At 34.5% G+C, this 21,266-nt stretch overlaps 1 protein-coding gene across 7 annotated transcripts in view; it reads left to right on the top strand.

The window, feature by feature from the left end:
- Cwf19l2 (CWF19 like cell cycle control factor 2) overlaps positions 1-21,266 on the top strand; it is a 268,444-nt gene that overhangs the window by 74,935 nt on the left and 172,243 nt on the right. For 6 of the 7 annotated variants that reach the window (XR_015451556.1, XM_087212140.1, XM_087212141.1 and 3 more), the window contains exons 14-17: positions 4,530-4,646; positions 8,167-8,322; positions 10,449-10,529; positions 20,213-20,314. Coding sequence is in view for 6 of the 7 variants with exons in the window: in XM_087212140.1 (XP_087068266.1) it covers positions 4,530-4,646; positions 8,167-8,322; positions 10,449-10,529; positions 20,213-20,314 (456 nt within the window). In the remaining variant the exon portion in view is untranslated. The remainder of the gene's footprint in view (positions 1-4,529; positions 4,647-8,166; positions 8,323-10,448; positions 10,530-20,212; positions 20,315-21,266) is intronic. The other variant, XM_087212143.1, reaches the window with a different exon arrangement.

Here is a 21,266-nt window from a genome sequence, read left to right as displayed (position 1 = left end):
TTATTTAATTCATAGTTCTAGATGCAGGGAAGCTCAAGATCATGGTACCACTATCCGCGCGGCTTCTGGTGAGGCCTCATGCTGTCCCAAGTATGGTGATAAAATGTAAAGGGAGCTGAGAGTGTGGAAAAATCACATAGCAAGAATGGAAGCAAGAGGGCCAAGGAGAGCTGAATTTGCTTTATAACAACTTATTCTTAGGGGAAATACATTAATTCTTATGAGGATGGCATTCTCATGACCTAATTATCTCTTTGTGGTTTTTTTTTTTTTTTTGAGACTGAGTCTTACTTGGTAGTCCAGGGTGGCCTTGAGCTCACTTTGTAACCCATGCTGTCCTGGCCTTGAACTTGCAGTGATCCTCCTGCCTCAGCCTCCAGAGTGCTGGGATTTACAGGTGTATGCTAACACTCCTGGCTTCTTTATGGTTCTAACATCTCTATATTGTGAATTAAATTTCAACATGAATTTTAGTGGGGATAAAAACCTCTAAAGCATAGCAGCTATGTCCAACATAGGCAATTATTAATTCACTGTCCATGTGAAACTTAATGGAAACAGACATTTTTATTTCTTCAACTCTTACTACTATCTCATACATCCCTTTTCCCTTCTCAATTTCACTGTTCTGCTGTGAGATAATCCACATTTTCCATTTAGTATTTCTAATGTTAAATTTTTCTCTTTGCTTTCAATTTACTGAGAGTTGGCTAATCAGTTTTTTCCCTCTCAGATTGGTGTTTTCATTCAGAAGGCTTTGAAGCCATTTGAATTTCTACCTTTTCTATCTATGTTTTATTCTGCTACCTCTGCCCTGAAAACTTACATCATATTTAGCTTTTCATCTGTGACTGTTTCAGTATAGACATACTTTATGGACTCTGGGAAAAACAGATGACATGAAATTAGAAAAGGGCCAATCTGTAAAGGGAAGGGATGAGGTGGGGGTAGGTAAGAGAAGATAGTAGAAAGGCTGAATACAATCAAAGCCCCTTATATACATGTATGGAAATGTCACAATGAAACTCACTAATTTGTACAATTAATCTGTACTAATAATTGTAATAAAAGAAACATTTAAATATTGATTAGAAGAAATTTCATCACTTTTCTATAATATGTGATTGCCTGTCTCACACATTGTAGTTAATGAATTATTTTCTTAATCTGAATTAAAAAATCCTTCTGTTTAGATATTCCTGGAGTAAATCGCATATGATTGTGAGTGTCTAAGGAATTACTTTGACTTTAATCTGAGATAGCAAATAGTATTTCAGAGCAATTCACAATAGAATCACCCCAAAGAGTCTACCTGCTAGAGTCATGTTGCATTAGGTTTAATGTATAGATTTTGGGAGGACACAGACATTCAGTGTATAGTATTTCACAAATTCTTTATCAGCAAAGATTTGTGTCTCTTTGCTCATTGTTGATTCCCTAGCATTATCTCAATAGTCATATTGTAGGTTTAGTTATTTCATTCAGTATTTCATTTTCTAAGTCTAGTATTTCAATATTTCAGTTTTAAGTTACCTACAGACATTCTCATGGCTTGCTCACTTTTGCTTTCTTTCCTTCCTTTTTTACCTCCCTTCCTCCCTCTCTCCCTCCCTCCATTCTTCCCTGCTTACTCCTGATAAGTTTAGGTAAATATCATATTTGTTTCTATTTTGTCCTTTCACAGCAAATTTTTTAAAATTTGATTTAGTAAATAAATACAAATCTGCCGTGTAAAATAGTTCTATTAAAAACTTAACAAAAATAATAGAAAATAAGATTAAACCTTTTGCAGAATATTGTTTATGCTCTCCAACAAGAACTTTTATTCACTTTATCCATACTGATTGAACTTGTTTTTTTAAAAAAGGCTATTTGTATATAATTTAAAAAATAGTACCAGATTTTGAGTAATACATGTATGTAAATAAACACAGCTTAATCAGCAATAAAGCCATCCTAAGGTTATTTCCTTCCCCCTTAGCTAGGTTGTTTTTTCAGCTAATGAGAGAAAGAAAGTGTTATGGTTTATATCTAAAATGTCACTTAAAAGTCTCACAATGGGAGATGGGGTTGTGAGGAGTAGGTTATTGGGGTGTGTGACTTTGAAGGGTATATTCTTGTCTCTGGATAACCCCCTCTTTCTCTGCTTCTTGGCTGCCATGATGGGGGTTGCTTCACACTGCCATGCTTTGGCTATGCTGTTTCTGCCTTGAAGCTTGGTGATTATAGACCAAATCCTCTTAAACCTTGAGCCAAAATAAACCTCCTCTCCTTTAAGTTATAAGTTTCAGGATTAATAGTCAATAATGGAGAAAGTGACTAATACAGAAAAATTGATACTAGGAGTGGGGTTGTTGTGATAGTACATGAGCGTGTGGTTCAGAAGCCTTGGGAACTGATGTGTGAGAAGAGTTTAGAATAGTTTGGTACCAGAGTTAAGAAAAACTTGGAGATGTAGGGTAGAGAAGCCCTAGAATGCTGTAAGCTGAACTTGAAAGGTGATTTTGGTTGGAGTTCAGAAGACCATCAGACTACTGATAGGAATGTGACAGCAAAGGCCAGGCTCAGATTTTAGTTGCTGATGAAGGTTCTATTGGCAAATGGACTAGAGGCCATGTGTGTTATTCTCTGGCAAAAAGCTTGTTTACATTTCAGCTATGTCTTGAGATTATAAGGCTGAATTAAAAAATGGTGGACTAATTAATCTGGTGGAGGAAATATCAAGGCAGCCTACCATTCAGGCTGTGGCATGGGTGCAGCTGACTGCTTTTAACTAGATCTGCATTGAGAATCAGAGCTAAATAATTTGACAAATTTTCTGCATTGAGAAGCAGAGCTAAATAATTTGACAAATTTTCTGGTGGCCAGAAAGGAAGCATATGTAAAACTGGGTCCATGGAGAGCTTGGTTGCCAAAAAGATAAGTAGTAAAAGGAAGCCAAGTACTTTGTACAGGGATAAGAAAGATGCCTTACATCTCAGAAGTTATCAAGACCCCACCCATCACAGACTGAAGAGTACAGAATGGTAAATTGTTCACTTGAAAAGAGACCCTTCTCAATCAAGCCCGCCTATGGAAGTATAGCCCTGAGTTTAGGCATTCAGGCATTCAGAGGCTGCTGCAGCTGTGGTCTGAGGGGGCTAGCTGCTGCACAAGCTGATGGCCAACCATCCACATGGTGCTATCTTTTCAGGTATACAGAATGAAAAAGTTATGGGGTCATGGAAACTTCTACCCAGATTTAAGAAAGCCTGAGATGTCAGGCATAAATGTGTAACAGGGTCACTGTTACCATCAGAAGCCCATGAGAGGGCAATGCATGGAGGTATGAGAGTGAGGCCAAAAGCATAGTAGAAACCTTAGGAAGCTGGAGGTGCCAAGAATTGTGGAATATCTGCTGAGTAAAGCTGCAGACATTGAGGGGAGCCTCCTTAAAAGAGAGGCTATGTGGGCTGCAACCCACAAGGCCCTTTGCAGCTCACAGCTCACCACAGCCATCCCCAGGAGATGGATGTGGAGCTACAATATTTAATGTTTACTCAGCTGGGTTTCAGTCTTTCTTTGGTCCCATTCCTTTCTATCTGACCTATTTTTCCGTTGGAATAGAAATGTTTACCCTGTGCTATTATATGTTGGAAGTATATAACTTTCTTTTTGATTTTTCCAAGGGCTCACAGCTAAGAGTTTGCCTTGAGTCTCAGAGGATACATTGAGCTTAGACTATTCAGCAGTGCTGGAACTGTTAAAACTATCAACTTTTAGAGATGGACTAAATGCATTTTGTATAATGAGATGGACATGAGCCTTTTCTTGGCCAGGGGTGGAATGTCACAGTTTTGGTCTTAAAAAAATGTCCCCTAAAAAGTCTTATGTTTGAGGTGGGGCCTGATTAAAGACATGAGTCCTGGGGGATGTGACCTGCAGGGATTTATTCTTGTCCTCACCTCCTTCCTTCTCTCTCTTCTTCCTGGCTTCCATGGCATAAATTGCTTTCTTCTGCCATGCTCTTTCACTGTTTTTTCTGTCTTGGAGTCTGCCAGCTGTGGTTTGAACCCTCTCAAACTATGAACCAAAATGAACCCTATCTCCTTTAAGTTGGGGTAATTGGGTATTGTGTCTCAGAAAACAGAAAGTGACTATGACAGGACTAATAGGCATCAGTTAGACTATTCTTATCATTACCAGGCCTGGTAACTTTTTATTTCTCAAAAATTATGTTGTTTGAGGGCTTTCAATGTGTATAGCTCCTTCAGATCAAGAATAAAGTGTATTCATTTTTGCTTTCCTTAGGAAATTTTAATCTTTGTATGATGTGTAGCAATAAAAATCAAGACTTTTGCTTTAAATTTCCATTTTATTAAGAGTCATCTTCCTGGCTTTAAAAATATTAAAAGTGTTTCTTATAAGCAAGTATATTTTATTAAATAGTATTGGTTTTTCCCTACTAGAGGCTCACCTCTTCCAACTAAGAATAAATGGCAATAACATTTCACCTTTGGAATTCTTTCCAAAATTTTTTTTCCCTATAGGTTTATTTATGTTTACCCAACTTCCAGTCTCTTTTTGAGGGGCACTGCCTAATAGTTCCTTTGCAGCATCATCGAGCTGCTACCTTATTGGATGAAGACATCTGGGAAGAAATTCAGGTCAGCATGATAATGCTCACTATCATTGTAAAGCTCATGAATAGTTTTTCCAAAGTGTTGTAATATGTATATTCTAACAGGTTTTCTACTTCATTCAGTGATTTTACTTCTGAATTTAGATACTTTTATTTTCATAGTTGTTTATACCGGCAGATTGTTTCCATCACTCACTCACAACCTTTTAATGTTACAGTGGTACCTCAGTTCAAGAACTTAATTTATTCTATGATCTGGAAAAGATGGCCACATTTGTGTCATGTGGGAAAGATGGCTGTGGTTGTGTTTGTCACCTGATGCAGAGTTCACAAACGAAACCAAAATTTTGCCAAACTTTGGTTTGCAAACAGAATTGTTCATGAACTGAGATACCACTGTATTTCCCTTATATAGTCAAAGTTTTCAAAACTTTTGTTTACTAAATAATTGATTACAAACTAATAATTATTTTGACCTAAAAATCAATCTAAGACTTCTAGTCAGTGATTTGTATAGCATGAAATATCGTTTTTGCCACAAGAAGGTAGTAAATTCCCATCCAGAAAAAAAGAAATTTTCATATAATAAAAAGAAGTTTGGGGAATCAGCAGTTGCCATATTTTCCTGTCATGGAATTGGCCTTCTCTGCTGCAGTGATTTTTTTTTTTTTCTCTAGTTTTAATTTCTGGTCTTTTCCTTTTATAATTTGACCAAGTTTTTGTATTTAGAGATTTGTTTTTGTGGCTCATACTTTTAAAAGATTAAAAGGCGCAACAACATGGGTAAAATTGTTGCTGAATTATTTCAAAACTTTATAATGACAGAAGGAGGGAAGAAGAAAGGGAGGGAAGTAGGTTGGTCTTGATTTTCTTTTAAACACCTTACAAATGAATAGAGGTTATAGAGACCCATAGTTTAAAAATCTAAAAATCATAAGACTTCAAAAGATACTATATGTTTCTCTTTGTAGCATGCCAATACAGGTGCCAAAAGAGATTTTTTTTTGGTACTGGGGATCGAACTTAGGTCCTTAGCTTGCAAGGCAGGCGGTGGAACCACTGAGCTAAATCCCTGACCCAAGAGGAGATATTTTTGTTGCATTTCATGAAATTTAGTCTCTTACTGCCTGGGCTTTTAAAGTTTATACTGTGAAAGTTAAATGGGCTGCTTGTTTTGTTGCATCCAAGGCCATGGAAGGATAAACATATGATGAGTATTTTTGGTGTAAAAGTGTTTTCCCTGCATTAGTGGAAATAACAATAAATGATTTAAGGTGAAAAGTATGGAGATATTTGGGTTTTAGAATTATTTTAGAGCTTTCTGGGATGCATTTTAAGAATGTATACATACAAACAGATTTAACTTAGAATACAGTAACAGTGCCAAAAGTCTTCAGTAATTACAGAAATCTAGTGGATATGTTTTATATTTCTGTAAGAAATTAAGCTCCTTGATGAAAAACATTGAGGTAGAGAAACAGATATATTCAGCTCAACAGATACTGAATACATGAATATGTTATTTTAGGTCCGATGAGAAATGCATAGGTAAAATCATTCATTGGTTCTGCCCAAAGGAATAATATATTTTTTTGTAGGTTGGATAGATGCATTATGGAAAGTTCAGGCAAGGAGGAAGAGCCAAATTTTTTAATACAAATAATGACAAATCTCTTTTTGTATGATAAAAGACAAATAATATTAGAAATTATAAAATACTATAAGATAATGAATAAAGTATCTCAATCTTATTGCTGTATATTTCTAAAAGTGCATTTGTTTGGGTTTTGTTTTTACCTTTAAGTATGTTAATTACACTCTGGTGAGTATCTTTATGGTTATTCACTTCCTTTGTTGGATACATTTGTTTTTGGTACTGGGGATTGAACTCAGGACCTTGAACTTGCAAGGCAGGTGCCAGAACCACTGAGCTAAATCCCTGGCCCTTTGTTGGATACATTTTAAAAATTGATTTGACTTAACACAAAATATTGTTTGCAGAGGCAGTAGCTCTTTTTCATGAGTTTTTTTAAAGAATTATGTACCATTATGTAGAAACATTTAAATTTAACTTTAGATCTTCTATTTAATAGAAAATACAAAGATAAATTTTAGCATAGCATACTTAATAATAAATTTCATATAAGTGAGATTCAAATTGTTAAATATAGTGATACTTGGTCCTTTTAAAATTTATTCTTATCATGTTGAAAAATATGCCAAATATATGCTACTGTCAGACTGTATAGCCCATTTAAGAAAAAAAAAAAAATCCCAAACTGGTGAGGTGGAGGAGGAGCATTGTTGATGCATGTCTGCAGTAGGCCTCACCATGGAATGATGTGATGGGACCATTTCATTTAGAAACTGCTGGTTGTAGTCCCTTTAGGTCTTTTTCTTGGAGCTCTGACTCTCCAGAAAAGACCTTTTGAGTCTCCTGTCAGTCCCATCTGATTCTGCATGCCAGGGTTTTAGATGCTGAGGGGCAAAGAAAGTTGGGGGTGACTGAATATTAAGTATTTAAGAACATTAAGTAGTCTTTCCTACAACACCCCTGTTTTCAGGATAAGTACCCTTTCTCAGAGGATCATCCTGTAGTATTCTGCTGTTGAGATTGGCATGTTAATTGCTTTTTATAAAACTTTATTATATAAGTCATCTGTTTTAGCTCCATCTTTTCCTATTCTTCCATGAGGTAACTTCCAGAAGCTTTTGGGGTTTTGTCGGCAACAAGGATTCTTCCCTGCCATTCCTGTTGATCCATCTTCCTCTTATTGTATGCACCAGCTTTCTAGTATTTGTCATGTAATCTGATTTTTATTATGTCTTCTCCAGTTCTTCTTGTCTAAGTAGGTTTATCCCTTTAAAGAAAGTTAATTTAATGTCAGTTTTGAGGGTCACTCCATGGAGAAAGTGGAAATAAATGTGAGTCTTCTGTCTTGTTATCTTTAGATAACTTTATATTTAGGTATGTTGTATTTTAAACCTTGAATAAAGTATAGCATTAATATTGTACAGTAGCCCTATCTAGCTTTAATAGTTTAAGAAAAATAATTTTAATTTTAAAATTATTTATATTTACTTGACTTTTTAATGATGTGATACAAATTGTGAACCTCAACATTCTGCAGTATACCTTACCTGAATACATTGTAAGGAATTTTAATTCAGACACGTTAATTAATGATAGTTTAGGAATGTGGGAAACAGGGACTTTTAAAGAATGAAGTATATTGTGGGAATATAGGAATTTCATGTCATCCTTATAATTTGGGGTCTCTATATTTTAAGAATAAAATAATTTCGGTGTCTCTTTTAATAGTGAGCCATAAAAACTTTTCTCATCATTTAGTTGTTATATAACTTTAAAAATGAATATTATGAAAAACATACAGTATATATTTTATGTTGCACTTAGACACAATTTTCTTTTAATAGAGATAATATCTCAAATTTTTCCATTAAACTATTTTTAAAGTCTTTTACATACATAGACGAGAAGCACTTAAATATATAAATGTGTGTCATTTTTCTACTTTCTTTAGATGTTTAGGAAATCATTAGTAAAGATGTTTGAAGATAAAGGATTGGACTGCATCTTTTTAGAAACTAATATGAACATGAAGAAACAGTATCACATGGTTTATGAATGTATTCCTCTCCCAAAGGAAGTGGGTGATATGGCTCCTGTCTATTTTAAGGTATTTATAGACAGTTTTTGCACATCTACTAATTTTTTGCTGCTGTGCTGCTTTAAGGATAGAGTTGTCTTTATTCATGTACTTTTTCCCATATCTCTATATAAAATTTTATATCATATAAAGAAAAGTATATTATATAAAGAAAAATTTTCTGCTAAATGTATATCTGTTGGAAGAAAGGTAGACTTTTTACCTTTTAAAAACATGCTTGCTTCAAATAGTAAACTATAATTTCTATTTTAATCCCTATTTCTTTAGTGAGGTATATTCTACCAGAGTGCACTTCTAAATTAAAACTGTAGTCATAATTCTAGAAAATGGATCATTGAAAAACTGAAACCAAAGATAACATGAAAATAGTACAAATTACAATTGCTGAGACAAGTTATTGATGAACTTTAGTATTTAATATCTGATCATGCTACTTACTATGGAAAAATGTCTAATTTTGATGTATATTTTAGGGCATGTAATAAATCACTAGAGTTTATATCTGATTGTCATTAAAGAATTCAAGCAGCTTTTACTAAATAATGTTTGATACTGACCTGAATGTGATTTATGGACTAATGCAAATACCTAAATGTAGAAACATATGTGAAATATTGACATATGCAAAGAAAAAGGAGGATAATGTTCTGTGAGTTGGTATAAGAAGATTACATATAAAATGTTAAAATATATGATTATGAGCTGTAAGGATTATGAAATTTGTTAAGGCAAAATTTTTTTCTATTTAGAAATCTTTAAATATGGTACAATTATTTGATTTAAAGAATTGTGCTGTAGTCGAGTGTGGTGGTGTATGCCTGTAATCCCAGTACTTGGGAGGCTGAGGCAGGAGGATCACCACAAGTTCTGGACTACATAGTGAGTTCAAGGCCAGCTGAACTACACAGGGAGACCCTGTATCAGAAAACAAAGAAACAAAAAAGAATTATGTTGATAAAGTATAGGGAAATAAGTCATGTAATCTCAAAGGCTCATGCTCTTTCTGTGCTAACCAAATTTAGTTGAGAAAGAGATTATTACACTTTTTTCAGTTTTTTTTTTGGTATTTCCTCAGTATCAATGGCTAATTATGACTAGAAGCATTTGAGAAGTAGGGAGGGACCAACTTAGAGCAACCACTGTTGCTCATGTAAAGTGCCAGAAATGTCATCTGTTGGCAGAATGGCGTAACATATTTCTGTTCTACACTAAACCTTTTATTTGACCCTTAAAAATGCATTTATTATTTCACTTGATTTCAATTTTATATTAAATGTGCTACATTATGATGTGAAGTCAGGGAACACATGATTTTAAAACAGGACAGCAGTGTATCTGATGTACTTGAAACATATTTGAATGTTAATTTCAACTTTAAAATTTCCCTTATAAATATGATAGTATAAAATAATTATATCATTACTGTGGCTTTTACTTTTATGAAGCATTTCTTTACTATAAATAGTAGCCATATTGCTGACCCTGGAAAAGTCTTAAAATTCCATTTCTGTGTATTTTCCTTGCTGTCTTTTAAAGAAAAACAGGTCTTAGTTGTCTGCATTTTTACTTTTTTATATGGGTGGAAATAGTTCAAGTTTTTGGTTGGCACAAGAGCAATAAAACTAAATGAATTTATTTGAGTAGCATTCTGTGGATGTAAAAAGAAATTTACATAGGCTTTTATATTTACAAGTTATGCTCAGCACTAAATTATTTGGTCTTCTTTTTGTTTTTGTTTTTTTGGGAGGTACCAGGGATCGAACTCAGGACCTTGCTCTTGAGAGGCAGGCATGGTGCCAACTGAGCTAAATCCGTGGCCCTAAATTATTTGGTCTTATCAGTGATTTTTTTTTTATGTAAAGTTGAGCTGAAGTTAGTACAAGAGTTAATAGTAAGTAAAAGAATATTGTCTTTGCCCAGCAGGATTTTAACACAATCAAGAGCTCTAATTTTAAATAACAGAAATTAAAGCCTTAATCTATTCAGATAAATGTATATTATATATACTATTATATATTTTGCATAGTATTACTATGTATACTATAGTGTGTAATAAATTCATTGTATTATTTTAAGTGGTCTATTTGTATTTGCCGTTACATTACTTCTTCATTTAACAAATGGCTGTTTCTTAGAAAGCCATAATGGAATCTGATGAAGAGTGGTCCATGAACAAGAAATTGATTGATCTTTCTTCAAAAGACATCAGAAAGTCTGTAAGTACCATTTTCTTTTCTAACAGAAGAGGTTATTCTAGTATTTAGAATCTTTATTATCTTCTACATCTTAGTTGAGAAATAGACCATTTGGCTGAGTGACTGAAGGTAAATAATTCCACAGATAAGAAATTATTTTCATCTATCTGGTGTGTAAAATGCAAATATAGAGAGATTTTATTTTATCTTGGGCATCTACCATGACCCCCCCTCCCCTCATAATTTAAATGGCAGCCATCTGAATCTTCCATCAGACCTTCTCTAAGATTTATAGGCCAGAGATGAGAGGGGAATTCATGTTACTAGAATTATAATGAGAGAAAAATTTTCTGAGAGGCTAAAGTTTGAATTTGGAATTCATTTTCTTTTTTTAATGTAAAAATTCCCTGTTTTGTTCCCATATACATGTGGTAAACATAGGGACTTATCTGTTTTATAGTTTAATCTAGTTTTTTTTTTTTGGTACCAGGAATCAAACTCGGGACCTTGTCCTTTTGAGGCAGGCGCCAGAACCACTGAGCTAAATCCCCTGCCCCTTTTAATCTTGTTTTGTCAATCAAATTTTAGATATAAGTTCTACTTAAGATCAGTACTTCTATAATGACCTTTCGTATTTCTATAAATGTAAATAATGGAATAGAGATTTAATAAAAGTATGGATTCCTTTTTTTTGCCAAAATATAATTTATTGTACAAATATTTATTGAGTGCATTCTATTTGTGGGTACTGTTCTAGGCATACTGTTCTGTTTTGTGCATAGTAGAACAAAATGGAGATGATCCTTGCTTTTATGGAGCTTGTATTCTAGTACAAGAAATGGCAGCTTGAGCCAGCATGTTCAACTCAGTCCCCTGCTTGTTAAATGAAGTTTCATTGGAACATAGCCATACCCTTTTGTTATGTATTGCTTGTGGCTGCTTTCATGCTAAAGGGTCAGAGTTAAGTAGGCACAATAAGAACTACATGATTCACAAAGTATAAAACATTTTATTATGTGGCAGTTTAATAGACAACATTTGCCAGTCCGCCTTCTAGTAAATGTCACTAGACTTTTTCTCCCCTATTTCTTCTTCTGGAAAGCCAGATTCCTGATAGATGACTTGTATCTGAAAGGATTCCTTATTATACTTATTATATCTCAGTCAGAATATTCAAATTTCATTGCATTACTGAAGGTACATAATTGTAATGGAAAGGCACAACATTGTCTTCCCTTGCTGGTAAATTGGACCAGACAATGTATTAATACTACAAACTAAAAGAAGAACAAAAGCAAAACATCCCAAGTGTCATATTTACTTCTCTCTCTTATTAGCATATAAAAAAGGATAGTTAATGTACATACATATTTTGTGCCCATTTTTTGTACTTCATAAATCAAAATTTCCCATACTATTAAATATTCTTTCAGAAAATGATTTTAATGGCGACTAAAAACATTTCCAAGTAGAAATTTTTACAATGAGAATTTTTTTCTTTTTTTTCCCCCGGTGCTGGGGATCGAACTCAGGACTTTGTGCTTGCCAGGCAGGCACAGCGCCACTGAGCTACATCCCCAGGCCCCAGAGTAGAATTTTTTAAAGAAATGTATGATTCTCCATCTGCTGTACAGTACACACAGCTTTTTACTGGTGAATCATCTAGTATTTTTTTTGGGGGGGGGTACTGGGGATCAAACTCGGGACCTTGCGCTTGCGAGGCAGGTGGCGGAATCACTGAGCTAAATCCCTGGGCCTAGTATCTCTTATTTTTTAAGACCAAGATAAGTACCTGAATGAAGTAACCAGGAGATCTTATTTAGTTAATCCCTTTCTCTTTAAAAACAACTTCAAGTATGTCAGTCAAAATCTACACTTCACGCATAAGACAGTGCTATGAAATGATGAGTACAACCAACAAATTTGTGAAAATCTAAGAACACAATAAAGTAAAGATACAGAGAGAAAAGCAATAAACATGAAAATGTGTAAACCTGTACAACTACAGGCAGTTTTTATTTTTAATATAATCTTAATTTTTTAATAGTACATGTTTGCAGTATATAATGTTATGTTTCTAGTGTGGATTTGGTACATATACATAACACATCTTAATTCCTTTCTCATCCTCTTTCCCTCTCATTCCTCTTGACTCTCTCCATCTCTTTTTTTTTTCCTTCTTAAATTGTCTTATTGGTACATTTTAAGTATACAGTACGTTTACATTTATCATTGGGTGCTTGTACCTGTACATGATGTATCTTGGTTCTTACTTTTTTCCCCATTACTTGTGTACCCTTCACCCCCTCCACTCTTCCCTATCCACATAGATTTCATTTCCATTTTTTTTCTTTTCTCATAATTTTTCCTTTCCCTTCTTTCCTTTCCCCTTCCCCTCCCACCATCCCTACCCCTTTGGACCTTTTCTTCCTATTTCAAATTATCAGTTATTCATTTTAATACTTTTAATCCTTATTTACACTTTCAGTTTCTCACACTAGAGAAACTATTTGGTATTTACACATGTGTGTCCTATTTATTTCACTTAAGAGTATGGCCTCAATATGCATCCATTTAGCTATAAATTTCTCTAGTTTCTCATTCTTTATGGCTGAGTAGTACTCCATTTTATAAAAACAACCCAGTCTTTATCCAGTTTCCAGTTGATGGGCACTTGGGTTGTTTCCAAGCTTTAGCTACTGCGAGCTGTGCCGCTATAAACATGGGTGCACATATATCACTGTGGTGTGATTCTTTTAATTCTTTGGGAAAGATACCCAGCAGGAGAATAGCTGGGTCAAATGGGACCTCTAGTCCTAGATCTTTATCTCCATACTGATTTCTACAGTGGTTGCACCAGTCTGCACTCCCACCAATAATGGAGAAGGGTTCCTTTCTCCCCACACCTCCGCCAGCATTTGTTATTGGTTGATTTCTTGATAGCAGCCATTGTTTCTGGAGTGAGGTGGAATCTCAATGTTGTTTTCGTCTGCATCTCTCTAATCAAATAATCAGTGATGTTGAATGTTTTTTAATATATTTATTTGATGCTTTTACTTTTTTGTCTGAGAAATGTCTGTTCATTTCAGATGCCCATTTTTGAATTGGGTCTTTGAATTTGGGGGTTCTGATTTTTTTCGGTTCTTTATATATTCTAGATAGTAGTCCTTTGTCTAAGGTTCAGGTGCTAAAATTTTTTTTCCCACATTGTAGGTTGTCTCTTAGCTCTGTCGGTGATTTCTCTTGCAGTGCAGAAGCTTGTTAATAAGATGAGATCCCAGTTGTTGATTTTTTGTGCTAGTTTCCGTGCTACTGAGGTTTTGTTCATAAAGTCTTTTCCTATGCCAATGTCTTCAAGAGTTCTACCTAACTTATTTTCCAGCAAGTTTAGTATTTCTGTCTTAATATTTAGATCTTTAATCCACTTTGATCTTAGTTTAGTGCATGGTGGTAGGTGTGGGTCTAGTTTTAATCTTTGGCAGGTTGAAATCCAGTTTCTCCAACACCATTTATTAAATAGGCTATCTTTCCTCCAATGATGGCGGTTGGCTCCTTTGTCAAAGATGAGGTGGCTGAGTATGTCTGGAGTTGTTTCTGCATCTTCTAATCTATTCCACTGATCCTTGGGTCTGTGTCTTTGCCAGTACCATGTTGTTTTTATCACAGTAGCTTTGTAGTATAGTTTCAAGTTGGGGATTGTGATACCCCCAGTCGTGTCTCTGTTGCCTAGAATTGCTTTTGTTATTCTAGATCTCTTCTGGCTCCAAATGAATTTTTGGATTGTTTTCTCTAGTTCTTTGAAGTATATTGTTGGAATTTCAATCGGTATTGCATTAAATCTATATAGTAGTTTTGGAAGTATGGCCATTTTCACTATATTGGTTCTTCCTACCCAGGAACAAGGGATGTCTTTCCATTTTCTTATATCCTCCTTGATCTCCTTTTTTAGAGTGCTGTAGTTTTCAGTGTAGAGGTCTTTTGCTTCCTTTGTTAGTTTGATTCCTAGATATTTCATTTTTTTGGATGCTATTGTAAAAGGAATTGTTTCCCTAATTTCTCTCCCAGTGAGTCTGTTATTTGTGTATAAGAAGGCTATTTTTTTTTTTTTGAGTGTTGACCTTATATCCAGCTACTCTACTGAATCTGTCAATTAAGTCTAGATATCTTTTGGCAGAGTTTTTTGGGTCGTCTATGTAAAGTGTCATATCATCAGCAAACAATGACAGTTTTACTTCTTCCTTTCCTATCTTTATTCCTTTTATTTCTTTCTCTTTTCTAATTGCTGTGGCTAATGTTTTCAGAACAATATTGAACAGGAGAGGTGACAGTGGGCATCCTTGTCTTGTTCCTGATTTTAGCATGAAAGTTTTCAGGTTTTGACCATTTAGTATAATGTTGGTTGTTGGGTTTTCATAGATAGCCTTAATCAGGTTGAGATAAAGACCTTCTGTTCCAATTTTCTGTAAGGTTTTTATCATGAATGGGTGTTGGATTTTGTTGAATGCCTTTTCTGCATCTATTGATATGATCATATGGTTTTTGTCCTTGGCTCCGTTAATATAGTGTATCACATTTATTGCTTTTCAAATGTTGAACCATCCTTGCATCCCTGGGATAAATCCAACTTGGTAAGTGTGTATGATCTTCTTGATGACCCTCTGTATTCAGTTTGCCAGTATCTTGTTGAGGATTTTTGCCTCTATGTTCATTAGGGAGATTGGCCTGAAGTTCTCTTTTTTGGTTGGGTCTTTCCCTGGTTTTGGAATCAAAGTAACACTTGCTTCCAGGAATGAATTTGGAAGCCTTGCTTCCCTTTCAATTTCCTTAATGAGTTTAAAGAGTAATGGCGATAGTTCTTTTTTGAATGTCTTCTAGAATTCAGCAGTGAAACCATCAGGACCTGGGCTTTTCTTTGTTGGTAAATTTTTTATTACATTTTCAATTTCACTTATTGTAATTGGCATGTTTAGAATTTCTATATCTTCTTCATTTAACTTTGGCAATTTGTATGTATCTAGCAATCTGTGCATTTCTTCTGTGTTTTCCATTTTATTAGAGTACAGGATCTCAAAGTAGGTATTGATGATCCTCTGGATTTCTGCTGGGTTTGTTGTGGCTTCCCCTTTTTCGTTCTTAATTGCATGGATTTGATCCTTTTCTTTCCTTTTTTTGATAAGGTTGGCTAAAGGTTTATCAATTTTATTTATTCTTTTGAAAAACCAACTCTTTGATTCATTAATTTTTTTGTATCATTCTCTTAGTCTCCATTGCATTTATTTCTGCTCTGATCTTTATAATTTCCTCTTTTGTATGAACTTTGGGTTTGTTATGCTCTTCTTTTTCTAGGAGCTTGAGGTTCTGCATTAGGTTATTTATCTGAGTTCTCTCTGTTTTCCTAATATGGACATTGACTGCTATGAATTTCCTGCATACAACTGCTTTCATTGTGTCCCATAGATTCCTGTGTGTTGTACTGGCATTATCATTTACTTGTAGAAACTAATTTCTTCTTTAATTTTCTCTGTGACCCATTGGTTGTTCAGGAGGGTGTTATTCAATTTCCATGTGTTTTTGGGGGTTTTGCGGTTTCTTATGTTATTGATCTCCAATTTTATTGCATGATGGTCTGATAATATACAGGGGGTAACTTCAGTTCTTTTACATTTACTTAGACATGTCCTATGAGCTAGCATGCTGTCTATTTTGGAGAATGACCCATGTGCAACCAAAAATAATGTGTATTCTGATTTTGTGGGGTGGAACACTCTGTAAGCATTAAGTCCATTTGTTCAATAGCTTGGTTCAGTTTTGTTAATTTTTTGTCTAGATGATCTGTCTATTTGTGATAGTGGGGTATTGAAGTCCTCCACTACAGTTATATTCATGCTTATTTGGTTTTTCATGTGCATTAATATTTTTGTTTTGTATAGTTTGGGGCATTTGTATTTGGTGCATATATATTTATGATTGTCATCTCTTCCTCTTGGATTGTTCCCTTCACAAGGATGTAGTGACCATCTTTGTCTCTCTTAATTAGTTTTGGTTTGAAATCTACTTTGTCTGCAAATAAGATTGCTACACCTGCTTTTTTCTGGGTTCCTGTGGCGTGGAGAACTGTTTTCCATCCTTTTACTTTCAGTCTATGAGTTTATTTTTGAGTTAGGTGTGTTTCTTGTATACAGCATATTGCTGGATTTTGATTCTTAATCCATTCTGTCAGTGTATTTCTTTCAATTGGTGAAGTGAGGCCATTAACATTGGTAGTTATAATTGATAGGTATTGACTCATCCTTGTCATGATATTTTAACTCTTGTTGGCTCTTTTATTTCTTATTCCCCCACCCCCTTTCCCTTTAGTTTCTTACTTTGCCTGGTGGCTTCCCTCTGTTGGGCCTCATGGAGTTGTGACTTTCATTGTCTTTTTCTCGGATATTATGAGACCTTGAGAAGCAGCTGAGCTTTGTGCTTGATCAGAAAGATCTGTCTCCCTACTTCTATTATCTATTTTTTATTTTGCTCTTTATTTATAATTTGGGTTTCTCTCAAAAATGAATGACAGTGGTATGCTAAACATTGAAACATTTCAAAGATAAGGAACCATTGCCTTTCCTAAGGCAACATGTAGTCTTGTACTTGAGACTATTTGCGAATCACAATAGATAGAAAAACAGCCAGGTAACCTCCTGAGGTGCCTTTTAGCTTTAGGGTTTTGTAATTATTGTATATGACTGGAATTGTGAAGAGAACTCCAAGTAAGAGTAATTCCAAAGGAGGTCACTTTTTAGTTTAACAAGCTCTCTAGTGTCTTTTTAAAACTGATGTGTGTTTCTGAACATGAAATGAACAATTGAGTTATTCTAACATTTTCTGAAAGAGACTCATTATTCTTCTTTTAAAAGCTTTATGTCCTTAGTAATTTCATAGTTTTTTGCCTGCTTCATTGAGAGTATGGTGAGGTGTTTTTTTTTTTCACTGCACTGATTCTTCACTTATAATAGAGATTCACATATTTGCAATTAATTTTGATTTTTTTTTGAATTCATGTTTTTCTTTGCTGTATGTATGTAATCTTCCCCATTTCTGTCTATTTTATTTACTTTCTTTGTGTGTTTTGATTTCTTACAATGTAGTGTGAAGCCCATGGTATTAGATGAAGGAAGCAGATCTGAATGTTCAAATGTGGAGGAATTACATGATAATAACTTTCCAAAAAATGATCATTTTCACAAGGCTGTTTTATTGAGATTTCATGAGAATTTTTCACAACTTTTAAAAATGTTAAAATTAATTATGTGGAAACTGTAGTAATTTCTAAAATCTAACATTTAGAGACTGATTTTTTTTTTTAATTTAAGGAAAATACTTCTCAAGGAAAATTTGGATTTACCAGAACCCTTGGAACTCAAGGTTACTTACAGGAAGTTAGGAGTTATAGCAGGAATGCAAAGAAAAAATTAGGATATTACTGTTTTTCTACCAGAAATAAATGTTCTTTGCTGTAATTCTGTGACTACCTTTAAAGTAGTACCACAGTTCCAACTTTTCCCTATGGTAGCCAGTTGAGTAAAAAGAAAGTGCTAGCTGTGCCACATGCTGTTTGATAGCAGAGCCTTGCTGTGCATATAACAACTCTTCTAGCAGGACTGCAGGCTCTACCTTTCGTATTCTGCAAGCTTGTGATAGCAGCTGTCTTTCATAAGAAAGTAACTGTGTATTCAGTGCCATCTTTGCAAATATGCCATAGGTTGTTGAGTCTTTATATGTATATTAGTTTCTTATTGCTGAAGTAAGAAATTACCATAAATGTAATGGTTTAAAACATTTATTATCTTACATTTCTGGAGTTTACAAGTACGAGATGGGTTTCATTGTACTAAAATCAGTGTGTTAGCAAGTCTTTGTTCTTCTGGAGGCTCTATGGCAGATTTGATTCCTTTGCCTTCTCTAGTTGCTAAAAGCTACCCATATTCCATGGGTTGTGGTCCCTTCTTTCATTTTCAAAGTAGAGAGTGTAGTATCTCCCTTTCTTTTATTCTCAGCCTCCTATCTTTTTCAAGAATCTTTGTGATTAATTGAGCTTATGATCACCTCCTCATTTCAAGATCCTTAACTTATTCATGTATGTAGAGTGCTTGCCATATGGGACTAGGCCATTGACATATTTAGGGGCCCATTATTCTACTTACCACAGCACGATACAAACAAAAGGCAATAATACTGTCATTACATATTTCTTCTCAAGTTATTTGTCCCTCTCAAAGTACCATACTTCAGTAGATATAGTTCCAGAACATCTCTTTAGCCATTCAAGGATTCATGCTTTACACCTAGTGATCTAGTTCAGATGTCAAAAATATTCTAATGGAATCTTCAAAAAGTTTTCCATTGAGCAAGCTTGTGTGGGGAATAGAAATGAAAGTAGTAATCTATGTGCTAATAGTTGGGCTGGGCCTTTTATATACAGTGTCCTGTTTGACCTTCACAGCAAACCTCCAGACACTTCATATTTTTCATGAGACTTAGGTGTGAAATAAGTTTCCTGAGGTCATACACTTTATGAGTTACAGATACATTTAGAGAATTGTTTGTCTCTTTAATTTTTTCTGATTTTCAAAGTTGTGCATATTGAAGGTGGAGATACAGAAAAATATAAAACCTCTAAGTAGCAACTCATTTCTCTACATTTTATGTTTTATACTATTTTGTAAATTGATTTTTTATTCATGCTCTGCCTATACTATGAATAACTCTTTATTAATATTATTTATATTTGCTTTATAATGTTTCAAGGTGACTGCTGTTTCTACCATACCATACTATGCCCTTCTAAATTGTGGATTCCTGAGGATACAACACAAAATTCATGTAGTTAAGTAGGAATATGTGGTTCAGAAGCCCAAATAAGTAAATGTTGATTGTGTATAAAGGGATTAGAGGGGGAAAATATTAGTATAAATTGACCCAGTTGGAATAATTTCCAGTGACAATATTGGGGCTTGCAGGGAATAATTTCGAAGGGCACAAAGTCTACTTAATTGATAGAGAAAGCAAGACATTACGGCCTTTTCCAGTTTTCTACACAAGATATAGTTTAAAATACTTGGTGTGTGGGTGTGTGTGTAAAGAGGGAGGGGAGAAAACAATACAGAGTAATAGAGAATTAATCCTAGAGACATTTTGAAATTAGGTTGATAAACTAAGTTGTTATACCCACCTCATCAGTTAATAAACAGTTATCATTATTCTTTATCTTTGATAAGTATATCATAATAAAGATATTAGGGATATTGCAAATGAAACTTTAAGTATATGCCCAGGTCCCTTTTCCTATTCTTTGATGTAAGCAAAATATCAAAAAACACATCCTTATTTTTCATTTGTGCAGTCTTGAACATTATTCTGTGGTTATATGAAAATATTTGATTTTTTTTTCTGTTTTCCCCAAGGACAGAAACATAATTGGTTCTGATTGTAATTGCCAGATATGATAAAGAGCTCTCTCACTAAAATGCTATCAAAATGAAATATTTATTTAGAAAGTTAGGTCTATGCTTAAGTATCTCTAGAATTGGAAATTCCTTATATACATTTGTCTTGAATGATGATTAATTATTATCATGTCAGGAAGCAGGAAGAGGGATTAAGCATAACTTTCTGATTCCACGCTGTATTTTACGTGTCTGTTAATTTTTCTGTTTGTTTAGGTACCCAGAGGCTTACCTTACTTCTCGGTGGACTTTGGCCTCCAGGGAGGATTTGCCCATGTCATTGAAGATCAGCACAAATTCCCTCATTATTTTGGAAAGGTATATTCACAAATTTGATAAAACTCTGAGTTAGCAGTTGTTAATCATGTTTGTTTATTTATGTGTTTATTTTTATTTTTTATTTTTGGTACCAGGGATCAACTTGGGACCTTGTGCTTGAGAAGCAGGCACAGGAACCACTGAGCTAAATCCCCAGCCCTTGTGTGTTTATTTTTGAGATAGGGTCTTGCTATGTAGTTCAGGCTGGCCTTGAAATGCCAGGCTGGCTCTGAACTTGTGGTGATGCTTCTGCCTCAGCCTCATGAGTACCGGCATTATAGGTATGCACTATCATGCCTGGCTGTTAAATCACATTTCTTTGGAAGCAAAGTCAAAATCTTGACCATTCTGTACAGTGAGATAAGAGACTACTGCTATGCTCAATTGTTAGAGATAACATCTAGAAAGTATTAACAAATATATCAAATAATACTGGTAATAGAGTCAGAAAAATTCATTTGGAAGCAAGTATTTCTTTAGAGTCAACAGTTACTATAACATTAGTTTCATTTTGGAGTCAGCCATTGTTATCTTGAGATGATGGAAATTGCTAATATTTATTAAAGGCTTGCAGTGTGTCTGCTGCTGTTATAAGCACTCATTTAATGCTTGCAGTAACTCTGTAGTATTGATATTATTGCAACTTTTGTTTAAAGATGGAGAAACAGCTACAGAGAAATTGGGTAACTTGCCCAGGGTCATGTGCTAAGTGACAGAACCAGGGGTACCAATGGTCGTGGTCAAACTAGAGAACTAGAGAACAAATTATCTCACCTCTTCATGTATAGTTAAGCAAGATATAGTTCAGGAAGAATATATATGACACATTACATAGTTTCTCAGCAGATAGTAGAGGCCAGATCTTTTCATTGCCAGTTCTTTCTTTCAGAGGTTGCCTTCTTAAGGTACAGTCTTTAAAGGACTGCTGAGTTATAAGTTAATATTGCAGCTG

Source organism: Heterocephalus glaber, unplaced genomic scaffold (genome assembly GCF_053883595.1).
Source record: "Heterocephalus glaber isolate CG9 unplaced genomic scaffold, H.glaber_assembly_v1.0 deba00001429, whole genome shotgun sequence".
Classification (NCBI taxonomy): domain Eukaryota; kingdom Metazoa; phylum Chordata; class Mammalia; order Rodentia; family Bathyergidae; genus Heterocephalus; species Heterocephalus glaber.
Note: the sequence above shows the minus strand (reverse complement) of the source record. Positions and strands in the feature narration are given on the sequence as shown.